The sequence below is a fragment of the Limulus polyphemus genome, unplaced genomic scaffold, assembly GCF_000517525.1.
Source record: "Limulus polyphemus unplaced genomic scaffold, Limulus_polyphemus-2.1.2 Scaffold3767, whole genome shotgun sequence".
Classification (NCBI taxonomy): Eukaryota; Metazoa; Arthropoda; class Merostomata; order Xiphosura; family Limulidae; genus Limulus; species Limulus polyphemus.
Window position 1 is genome coordinate 1 of NW_013669377.1, and position 12850 is coordinate 12850.

The 12850-nt window shown below is 34.3% G+C and overlaps 1 protein-coding gene across 1 annotated transcript in view; it reads right to left on the minus strand.

Moving 5' to 3' along the window:
• Nucleotides 1-6698: 6698 nt before the first annotated feature.
• The window catches only part of LOC106470004 (RING finger protein 166-like), a 41977-nt gene continuing 35825 nt past the window's right edge, over nt 6699-12850 (minus strand). The window contains exon 5 of the mRNA XM_013930524.2: nt 6699-8507. Coding sequence (XP_013785978.2) covers nt 8442-8507 — 66 coding nt within the window. The 3' untranslated portion in view covers nt 6699-8441. The remainder of the gene's footprint in view (nt 8508-12850) is intronic.

Sequence of the window (12850 nt, forward strand, 5' to 3'; positions counted from 1 at the left end):
TTTATACTTTTATTGCTTGGTTTGTACGACGGTTGGTTTTTATCATACCTGAAGATCAGTTACGTAACCGGCATTTTGGTATTTTAATAGACCAGGGAGGGTCAGGTACAAGATGACCTCTTCCTCCTTCCCGAACTATAATGTTAATGTTGTTCAATGTTGATGTAGATACGACGTTCGGTTTTTATCATACATCTATTTCTAATTTTACACTTTTATTGCCTGGCTTGTACGACGTTCGGTTTTTATCATACATCTCTTTCTAATTTTACACTTTTATTGCCTGGTTTGTACCACGTTCGGTTTTTATCATACATCTATTTCTATTTTTATACTTTTATTGCTTGGTTTGTACGACGGTTGGTTTTTATCATACCTGAAGATCAGTTACGTAACCGGCATTTTGGTCTTTTAATAGACCAGGGGGGGTCAGGTACAAGATGACCTCTTCCTCCTTCTCGAACTATAATGTTAATGTTGTTCAATGTTGATGTAGATACGACGTTCGGTTTTTATCATACATCTATTTCTAATTTTACACTTTTATTGCCTGGTTTGTACGACGTTCGGTTTTTATCATACCTGAAGATCAGTTACGTAACCGGCATTTTGGTATTTTAATAGACCAGGGGGGGGTCAGGTACAAGATGACCTCTTCCTCCTTCTCGAACTATAATGTTAATGTTGTTCAATGTTGACGTAGATACGACATGATGGTCGTAGTAAACCGCACTTTCTCCGACCCCTTTCAGGCCAATTTCTATGTAAGTATCTTCATTTACATTCGTGTGTTGTACATAACATCTCTTAATTCGGTGTTGTATAGTCTTACACTTAACAAACAGTTCCATATATGCGGACAACACATTTCACACGTTTGAATGAGAACTAACTGCCTTCCTTCTAGTCTATCCGATCCGTTCAAATTTTAAGACGGCTAGTGCAGATATCCCTTGTACAGTTTTTTGATAATATCCAAAACAACACAAAGGATAAAGCTACACAAAGGGCTATCTGTACTCTGCCCACAACGCGTATTGAAACCCGGTTTTTAACGTTGTAAGTCCGCAGACATACCGCTGTGCTAATGGGGGGCTTTGGTCTGAATTTCGCGCAAAGCTACACGAGGGCTATCTCTGCTTGCCGTCCCCAATTTAGCAGTGTAAGACTAGAGGAAAGGCAGCTAGTCAACACCGTCAACTCTTGATCTACTCTTTTACCAACGAATAGTGGGACTGACCGTCACATAATAACGCCCTCACAGCTGAAAGGGCGAGCATGTTTGGTGACAAGATTTCGAACCTGTGACCTTCAAATTGTGAGTCAAACGCTTTATAGCCACCAGGCCCTCAAATAATTAAGGAATATTTGATAACCATATACATATTTCTAATTTGAATATTACCAATGTGAGCTTTGACAAGGGGTATGTAATATAAAATTCTTTTGTTTGAAATGTGCGATAGCATAACATTACTTTAAATATGGCATTCATTCCACGCCTTTTTCCAGTAGAATCATACAGTTTCCCTTCAGTGAGAAGTATGACATTCTAGCGTATTATACTATATGAGTGAAACAATTTCAGCATTCATTAAAAAATGTAATCTTCGTCAACTAAAAAAAAACGAATAATGCTAAAACTGGACGACAAAAACAAGAACAAAAGACAATAGAAGTGTTACCGCTGCACCTGATTCATTACTAAATATTAACTAAGTCAAATCTGGCTTAAATTGACACTAACAAATGTAATTATTCACAAGACTGTCGATCTGGGTTAATACTAAAGACATACCCTTCCCAGAGTTAACGTATGATGGTGATACATGTTGTAACTACAGTGGGAAGTATTATGATGAGGGAATATACCACGCATTTATATCTTTTTGTAACATTATTTATTCTAAATTTACTCTTTGTTCTGAATATGTGGAGATTTCACATAATATAAAGCCGATAATTGGGCCTCGTTTCAAATTAATTTTGTTCCTTTGTTTTTCTCAGAAGTGGATAATATGGCACGTTATGTAAGAATGTCAACAGGTCCTTCAACGTTTATTCAGCTTATATTTTGAGATTACTGTCCCACCTATTTTATAATGAGAATGGCCATATTTAATTTGTTCTTTTCCAGAGTCTGCTGGAAATGATTTAATAAGAATGCATTTGATCAGCCTAAAACACCAATCTTTAGAGGTTTTACCGCATAAGATCCAGCAGCATAAGCATCATCCAGGCAGAGCAATGGTCCAGCGTGTTTTACAAACAAGTGTTGAATATATAATATTGTGGATTTCGTTTTGCACTTCGTGTCCAATATCATTTTACATCAATTCAGCCAATACAAGGTGTAGTACTACTCTGTAATTGGTATCTTTATCAAATTTCCAGTTATTAAGTGGACCTATCCTATACTTTAACCGTAATTCAATTTCACCCGAATATACCACAGTATCCCTATTCGCTTAAATGACATAAAATCACTAAAAACCCGTAAAGTAGATAAAATATTATCACTGATTCTTTTATAACAGTGGCAACCAATTATCAAATAAGTTTGTGCAGTCATTTGTAAAGATCCTAATCATTCCAACTTATTTTATGGACGAAAAACGTAAGGTTTCCTTAAATAGGCACAAGCCAATATGATGACAAATGACATTCTTCTAATGTAAACAACCATTGGATTTTATTCATTATTGTTAAAAAATATATAAAATGATGCTTTGCTTAGATTCAATACTTGGCATACATTGAATATAATTTAATCTTTTACTGGCTCTTATGTCAAATTTGTAACAAAAAAATGAGACATATTCTTAACAAAGAATTGATTTTTTTCTTTATCTAATTGTATTCACAGAAAGGAAAATTATTTTTTACTATGGTATTTTTATTTGTATCTATTGCATGGATGTTCTGTAATACAAGACACATTCTATATAGAGAGTCAAAACACAATTCAATTAGATCGTGGATTACACGAGTTTGTGTTCTTTAAACTACTCTTACACATTCATCAAATATTTAATGTTGGAAAATTGTTTAATTTGTCATACAATTAAATTAGAAAGGATCCCATCCAGCAGAATAAAAATATTTAGACCTTCTTGATGTCGAAATAAAAACTGTAAAATTCATCATGCAGATAAACAGTAGCATTCATCAGAAATATTTTATACGTATCTAGAATCACGGAACACAGAAACAAAAGCTGTAACATATTCATCAAAAACATTATATATATATATCTAGAACTTCACAATGCAGCCATAAATGGAAAGTTCATCCAGGGCTGTAATAACCATGGCCACAAGCGGTGAGGGGTCCCTACTAACGATCCGGATGTCAGTTTAACTCCCTCTTTTTTTCGATAAATCTTGATATTTTATCTGTTATTTGTTCTATTCTTTCTTAATACAGATATATCAATTTGACCGACCTCGTAACCACCATAAAAAATACCAAATAAATGAAAATTACCAGTTTTTCTTTCCAGAATTACTTCAAATTGTAGCAGGAAACATTTATTTACACTAAACAGTTTAAAAATTATTAATCTTATACAACTGTTTATAATTAAATTGTATTGTCTTTTGGACCGTGATTTTTAAAATTCCCGCCATAAGAAGTGTCAAAATACGCGGCAACATGAAGCAAATGTTACACTAACCAAGTTACATTAAGCTCGTGCTACACTTGAGCTGTTAGTCCCAGCGAGTGTACCTTGTAGAAAAATATTAGGTCGTCAAAAAATTAATGTCGCATTTTGGAACACTTTCATTAACCACCCCACAAAAAACGTACATCACGTATGATAGTTAAACAAACCGCCTAAACATCACGCTAGTGTAGCCTATAAAATGTGTAAAGTTTAGTATACTTTAATCCCTTATAGTGATGGCACATGACTAGACACACATTCGACATGTAATGCTGCTTGAATACAAGAAGGGATACAACGCCTCCGTAGCCACAAAGAAGTTTATGGAAATGTTTTGAACGTTCGTGTCAACGATGGTTTAGCAAATTTCGTTCAGGTAACTTTAGTCTTAGAAACAGTGTTGGCAGGGGCCAACATGTTGGAATTGATATTGATGCTCTGAAGACGCTTGTTGGGTCTAATTCAATGAAAAAACCGAACAACTTATATATAAAACAAAACATTTATTAAATCGATTTTTATCGATTATGCTTTTCCATCTTACAATAAGGTTGTTAATCCCTGATTAAAGAAATCACTTGGCTTTGAAGCAAAAAAACATGTCGATGTCCTCATTAACACCTTCCACATTTGCATACGTTTTCCCATTAAGATTAAGAACTTCCCAACCCAACTCTATAATCTTGTATTGCGTCAAACGTGCCATATGTGGACGTGCATCATCGTGAAGAAGAACACCTTTCCGATTGACGAGTGAAGGGCGTTTCTGATGAACAGCTTGATTTAAACGTTCTAGTTGCTGACTATAGAAGACTGCATTGAGAATTCGCTGTGGATTGAGGAGTTCGAAATGAATTACTCCTTTGATATCCCATCAAATGCAAATCATCACTCTCTGCTGATGGAGTCCAGGTTTTGAGGTCGAAAGTGGTTTTTGTCTAGGACTGAGCCATTGTTTTTGGCGTTTAATATTCACATAGAGAATACATTTTTCATCACAATTCTGTCCAAAAATGGTTCACGCATATTACGCGCCAGAAGAAACGAAGCAACGTTCATACTTTGTAAACGATGGTCATCAGATCATTCATGAGACTCCCAAACACCTTCTTTAAGGAGTTTTCTCATATTCCTTAATTGTTTTTTTAGAGACATGCAATTTCAGGGCCATTTCACGAGTGTGTTGCCTTGGGTTAGACTCAACAAGCGTCTTCAGAGCATCAATATCAATTCCAACATGTCGGCCTTTGCCATCACAGTTTTTAAGGCTAATGTCACCTGAACGAAATTTGCTGAACCATCATTGACACTTAAGAACGTTCAAAACATTTCTATAAACCTCTTTGATATTCTTTGTGGCTACAGGGGCATTTTTTTCCCCCTTTTTCTATTCAAACAGCATTACATGTCCAATGTGCGTCTCGTCGTGTGCCATCACTATAAGGGATTAAAGTATACTAAACTTTACACATTATATAGGCTACACTAACTTGACGTTTAGGCGGTTCGTTTAACTATCATACGTGATGTACGTTTTTGTGGGGGTGATTAATGAAAGTGTTCCAAAACGCGACATTAATTTCTTGACGACCTAATACATACTTCGAACTTTAACATACAAAAACACAAGGGTGGCAGTGGACACGACCCTGAAACTACTACTCTAGTCTATCACTTCAAAATTAGGATGGCCAACACATATAGTCCTTGAATAGCCTTGTGTATATATCCGAAAAACGAACAAGTCTTCTGGTGGTAGTTTGTTATTCTCTTAAGTTTCAAAGACAAATATAAAATTTGCTGTTTTTCAGCTAAAGAATGTCATATTTTTATTAATTTTCAGGCTAAAAGGGTTAAGAATTTTATTCTGGGGTTTATATTATAACAACTTAAAAGTTTTAGGTAATTTTGGAGAAATGTCACTTTCTAATTTTACGTTAAATATCGTAATATTGTGATGACAGCGAAAGATGTTAAGGTAGTGCTAAAATGCAGATTCCTCATTTCTCTCTCATCCATTGCCTTTTCACTGACTATAATGTCAATGAAAACTGTAAATTATCAAAATTTTAGGTTTAACTTTCAAGGTTCATAATTTTACTGTGAATTTCATTTGGTTTTGAAACTATTCAATTTAAAAATGTAACTGAAATGCTGTTGTCACTTATGCTAATTCTTAAGGACAACTTAAAAATTCATGTCTTTCATTTGTAAAAAGTTTATGAAAAGTGTCAGAAATTGAAGATAAGTGGATATGTAACTTAATCGATTACACTAAAATTTAACTAGTCAGGATTATTTAGTTGCAAGCATTGAAGCACAGGTGAAATAAATCAATTTTCCCAAAAATTATTTTCAGCATAAAACAACTGTGTATCATATGAATAAGTGAAAAATACAACTTTTTCCAAAACTGTACTAATTATCAACTTAATCTAACAGTTAAAATTGTGCTGAATACATTAAAGTGTAAAACATTATCACCTTTATAAAGTTAATAAGAAACACAATAAAAATTAAGTTTGATATTAGGTAAAAATGTACACAAAATCTTCTTTCTTGAATGTATTTTTACAATTTGCATAAAAATACTACATATATTTAGCATAATATTTTGATTGTTCTAATAACTTCTGTAATACTGTATGATATTTAAAATTAACAAAGCAGTAGACACATGTGTGAGCTCAAATTTACTAACAGTAACACTGAAACAAATTTATTACCTTTTACAACTTCACCCAATATATTTCATAAAATAAACCATAATCTACTACTCATAAGATTTAGTTTTACTAGCTGAGTTACAGTATGATGGTCCATATTTATTGAAAAGGATTCAGAGGAGGCTACTAGAATATTTATCTTACAAGGATAGGCTGGTTAAGATCTAACTTATTTTCTCTTCAGAAAAGAAGGGTAAAAGATTATCTAACTGAAATTTACAAGATTATACAGGGAATCAGCAGGACTAAAGGCTTCTGATTTATTTGTGCTATGTTCTGAAAATAATAAAACAAGAGGACACAAGTTTAAGATCTGTAAAAATAAAGTTTTATTTTTTTAACAGGGTGATTAACTTATGGAATTAGTTGCTATTGGTAGTAGAAGCCAGAACATTATAAGAGTTTAAAAACATAATTGACGATTCTCTAAAAATAATAGTGTGAGTTCAAATTTTTTACTTTCCTCACATGTTGATTACAAGGACAGCCTTCAAGGACCAAACTGTCCCTTGTTGTCCTTATGTTAAGATTCCATATCACCTACTGCTAAATATTCATCCAAGTTCTTCCTCAGCTTTATACAAAATTCTAGAAAGTTGTTTAGTTATACCAGTAACATAAAGACAAAATAAAAGGCTATAAAAAAAAGAAGGAAAAAAGTTTATTTTTAAAATAAAAGACTAAATTGGCCAAGTTTGAAATGGATACAAAATTTTGCAATTGATAAAAATCAAACAGAATTAAATATTTCAACTATCAAATAAAATTAGCTTATTGATTGTGCACATATAAAAATATTTCAGGTTAGAGAGTTTCTAAGACAAATAGGTTCTTTGGTTTGGCCAGGATTATAGCACTGCATTTAAAGTGGCTTCTAGACAAAATCTGAAAGATGGCAACAAGTTTACTGAAGGATAGAGGACCAAGAAATATTTACTTAAGGATTTCTTTTAACTTCAGGTTGCTTAAAGCCCCATATACTTACAAAACAAAGTGTATAAATTAAGATGGGCTTGAGAATTTCATCCATACAGCAATAATACAGCTTCTACTTCACAAGGACAGAACTTATTTTAATGCAGAATATCACTGAAAGATGAAAGGATGTGAATGTGTTCTTATAATCTTATACATTGTACTCTCATTCTATATTCCTCATCTACATCAAGTTTATTTTCTAGATATAAAATCCTTTATAATTTTCATATTGTATCCCTCAAAAACTAAGTGTAATAAATTCATTTTCTCAAATTAAAAGTTTAATAAAACAATGATTGAAAAAATTATATGCACTTTTAAATATTCACATGGGTTAGATACTCAAAATGACAAATATATGTATGTATATATTTAACAATCCAATATTACAATGAGGGTAGTCTACAAAAAGATAAAAAAACTTTCAAAACATTTGTTTATATCTTTAAAAGAACAAAGGCAACAGTCAAGCGTACCAATACCATAACTAAACAAACTTTCAAGAGATATTTACAGATCATCTTTAACCCTTTCACTGCAGCTGGGACGTATATTTCCCAGTACACCCACCCCCTCACACTGCAACTGTGACAACTGTTTCCCATCGTCATTCAAAATTACTGTGCATGAGGTATGGGAATAAAATAAGTTGGAAAGTGTTTATTGTCAGCCCACCAAATGTTGATATATGGATCCCCTCAATGTTTTCCATTCAGTAACCAACAAGATGCCTAAGTGGAATGTACGACAACTGCATGCCAACCATATCCACATCACTATAGAGGTGAGTAGTAACCTAGTTACTATGTTAATATGCTTGATGCGCTTGACTCATATAGCTTAGAAGATAGTGAAAATGAGTTAAGTGGTGTTCAAATGCGTGATGATGAAGAGGCAATGAGACAAGAGGATACTAGCTCTCTATCTGATGATGATAGTCAAGATGATGAACCTGGACCCAGCAGAGGAAGGCATAAACAGCATTAACAATGGGAAACATTTGTCACAGTTTGAGGGAGTGGGAACACTTGGAAATATACATCCCAGCCACAGTGAATGGGTTAAGACATCTAAAATTCTGTTAAAGAAGCTTCTAGAGCTTTCTCCATGGCTTCAGCATCGTCCAAATTGTAGTCCTATAAAGTAACAAAAAACTTCTTCAGTAACTAAACACCACATGTTAATATTGTTACATGTTACAACTTTTTTGTTTTATAACGTAATTTACATATTACAGTAATATCTTATAACTAGTTGTTAAAAAAATAAATACCTCAACAAATATTTGTACTGTTGTTTCCAGATAAAGCTGTTTTCCTCAACAGATTTGGTAATGTTTACTAATAACAAAGTTTGGCGAGAAACTGTTATGCAGAGAAGTCTGTACTCTTTTGATTTCCACTGATATATGGAAAATTTGTCAAAACCAGTTCATGGTCAGAACATATTTTGACTTAACCTTTAATCAATTAGTTATAATGAACTGAAACAAACATCTAATGGTGAATAAAATTATATTGGCATTATATCATTAGTTTATTTTACACATATCATAGATGTGGAAATAATTAGTTTTTTATTAAAATTTATATATGGATATGTGAGTAACTATATGCATGTAAATTACTTTTGGAAAATTTCCTGTCTCATTCATTATCCAACTGTTCATGATAGCTCAATCATTAAAATAAAAGAAATTCTCATTAATTATCCAACTGTTCATGATAGCTCAAAGATTAAAATCAAGTGAAATCCAAAACTATGGCAATAATACAATTACTGAGAGATCTATATCATACATTCTGATATACAGCATACAGAACTTCAGTATTATAAGCAACTTAAAATAAACTTCACACTTTCTTCTATACTGAACTTAAATAAGGGAAATATATGAAAAAAGATCATTTTTGCACATTCAAGGTATTAGTGATGGTAACTAAAAAAAACTGTAATGATCAAAATGTAAAATCATGCTTAAAAAGATCTTTCAGTCTAAATAAGACAAACATTTTTCGTCTGTGCTTAATGTGATATATAGAGTGAGAAAGAAGCTAATTCTACTCACTATCTTTTAATTCATTTTAATATAAAGCTTAACATTTTAAAGCAATTCTCAATAATTTCTCATTATAGAAGATATACATTTTTATTAAAAGCTATTGGACTATAGATGTCTATTGGGTTTAGTACTGTATACTAGCGACTGTACATTGCACAGTCTGAGAGCTAAAATATTTTTACTTTCCAAATTTAAACAAATCATGAACTATCAGTTTAATATAACTTCTGATGTCTTCTTGTGACTAACTAAAAGTAAATTGTCCAAAACTCATTTAAATACTTGTATCATGTTTATGAAATATTTTGAAAAGTTTTGATCGACTATACAAACAATTATATGTTCTTTGGAATGTACATTTTCAGTGTAGGAAAATGCTAACTTCCAATACGATATCTTACCTCCTCTCACAAAATAGCTAGAATCCCACAATGAACTGGTGGAGGGCAGATAAAAAAAAGATCCCCCCTTTAGAATGTACCCAAATAAAGACCAGGAGGTATGGAGCAAAAAGAGAAAACATCACACCTCAGCGGGAGACTGAACCACATATGTTCCAGGTATACTCTTCACTCTATTATGACTGTGTCACAAACAGAAAAACAGGAAGGAATCCCAGAATATGTATGACCAGTTAATGAGACCCTGAGTGTCAAGTGGCTGGGGCAGAACAGATCATATTGGTAGGTTGACCTCATCCAATACCAGGTGGTATCTGGAATGGTACATCAGATTCACAGTAGGTAGAGGATCACTTACCTTTTCATCTCGAAATGGGAATTAGTAGTGTAGTTAAGCTCCCGTACCAAAATCCATCTCCACCTGCATGCATATCCAAAACAACCAACATCATATCCACTGGGAACCGACATCTAATGGATGGTGGAAAGCCCCAGCGGGATGACATTTCCAGTCCAAAACCTGGTGGCAATGGGTATGGTACTTTCAATTTATGGTAGAAAGAGGAGGATACTCGGTCGTGCACAAGCAGAAAAATGTGCTACGTCCAGCTACAGCCAACACCAGATCCTCCAGGAACCGACATTCAGCAAATGGTAGGATGAGAGACCGCAAACATAGGGGTGCATCTCCAGTCCAAAACCTGGCAGCAGTGGGCATTGTCACTCAGTATGCAGTAAGAAGGTCTTAGTTCTGCTGCCCACAGACAACAACAAATTCCCCCTGCAGTGGAAAAGACCTTTTAAAGTATAGGAAGTTCTCAACAGAATGGATTATAAAGTGAATATGAATGATCTATTATGCCAATCTGTTGAACAGGTACTTCAAGAGGGAAGAAGACCAAACAGGTACAGCTATTGAGGCAAAGATGGATGCTGCAGGCATGGCTTTCATAGATGTCGAACCAGAAGGCAGTGACTTTGTCATAGAAACTGAAGACCTACCAGACCTAAGACCACTGGTTGGAGAGGAGACATACATACAAATATGTCAATATCAGTGAAGAACTGACTGGCAAGCAGAAGAAAGAACTACGAGACCTACTATGCAAGTATGCGGATGTCTTCACGGATAGACCATGTAAGACATACCTTGTGCAACACAGTATTAAGACCGTGATCAGGGATCCAGTCAAAGTGAAGCCCAATCAGATGCTCATGTTATGAGAGACCTGATTTAGGAGGAAGTTGAGGCATTGTTAGAAACTGAAAACATTGAGCCTTCAAATTCAGCCTATTTTTCACCATGGTAACCATGAAGAAGGGTGATAGCTCAAACTGCTTTTGCATAGACTTCCGGAAGCTGAACCTTGTGACGAAGTTAGACTCCGAACCTATGGGCTACCAAGAGGCTATCATGGCAAAACTAAGAGGGCCAGCTCCTTTTCAAAGATCAACCTCAGTAAAGGTTATTGGAAGATCCTGATGGAGACAGGTTCTAAAGAGAAGGAAGCATTTGTGACACCAAACGGATGTTACCAATTTAAGACAATGCCATTTGGGTTAGTCAGCTCAGCAGCAACATTCAACCACATGATGAGAAGGATGTTATACAACACCACCAACATTGAGCACTACATGGATGAAATTCTGACACACACACAGCCAGATGGGAAGACTACCTAAAGAAACTTAGAGAGCTCTTCAGATGAGTGTCGGAGTTGGTGCATCTTTTCCTTTTCCTTGGTCATCCGTCGATCACCTACTTTGTGTTCAAAGAACTCCAGCACAGATTGACCAATGTAGTGACTAAGCAGCAAGTCAGATCCTTCCTGGGGTTAGTGGGATACTACAGGAAGTTCATCTCAAACTATGCAGAAATTGTTGCATCATTGACTAATCTGACCAAGAAAGGCCTACCCAACAAGGTGAAGTGGGAACAACCACAGCGGATCAAATTCCAGAAGTTAAAGAACATGTTGGGTAGTTCTCCAATACTTAGAATGCCAGATTTCAACAAACCATTTATCATTCAGGCCAATGCTTCAAACATTGGAACTGGAGCAGTACTCCTACAAGAACAAGAAGACAGACTGTTTCTGGTAATGTACGTATGTAAAAAGCTATTGAGTAGTGAAAAGAACTATTCTGTGATTGAATGAGTGTTTGGCCATCATATTTGCCATCTGGAAGTTCCAGAACTAACTCTATGGGAAGGAGTTCATCATCCAGATAGACCATCAACCACTTGCATACATCCAGAGGTGCAAACTTTACAGTGCAAGAATCATGAGGGAACTGCAAATTTTGGTGCAGACTGTATGAGTACACTTTGTATATGAACTGATAACAGTCTTTATATACTGTAAATATTTTTCTTGAAGAAGGGCTTAATGTTAGATATACAAGTCTATTTAGTGTAAGAGTTATTATTTAGTTCATTTAGTGATCAAGTATTATATGATTATTTAGTTTTCATAACAAGAATGTTAAAAGTAACTATTTTAAAGGCAATGGTTATGACAAATTTTATTACGTTACTCGGTAAGAGTCATACGTTGTGTGTGTAGTTCAACTGCTGTAATTTGATGTCACATTACTTGAACCTTCTGTATTTTTCTCATTGCCTTAACCCTGTCGCCCCAGGTACCCTTTATTGTGCATGACACAAGGTTTTAGTGTTTTACATCCAAACTTTTATTAAACTACTTTTTGTTTATGTTATATCAATTTGAATAGCATAAAATCTTAGCTAATAATCCATATTTTAATAGTGCACAAGTTTTAAGTTCTTAATTCTACAAAGGAAATATATAAAAAAATCCTGAATTTCCACTAGTGTGATCCACGTGAAACAATTTGTCTTAGCATGTCATCATCCCTATTTTATCCATCACCCCTCGAAAATGTAAAATACTCCCTATAAAATTGTTATTGCTCAAACAAACTACACTTTTTATAGCCTTCAATTTTGTTTGGTTACAGAGCTATTGAATAGAAAATCAGACCCCTCTTGCCA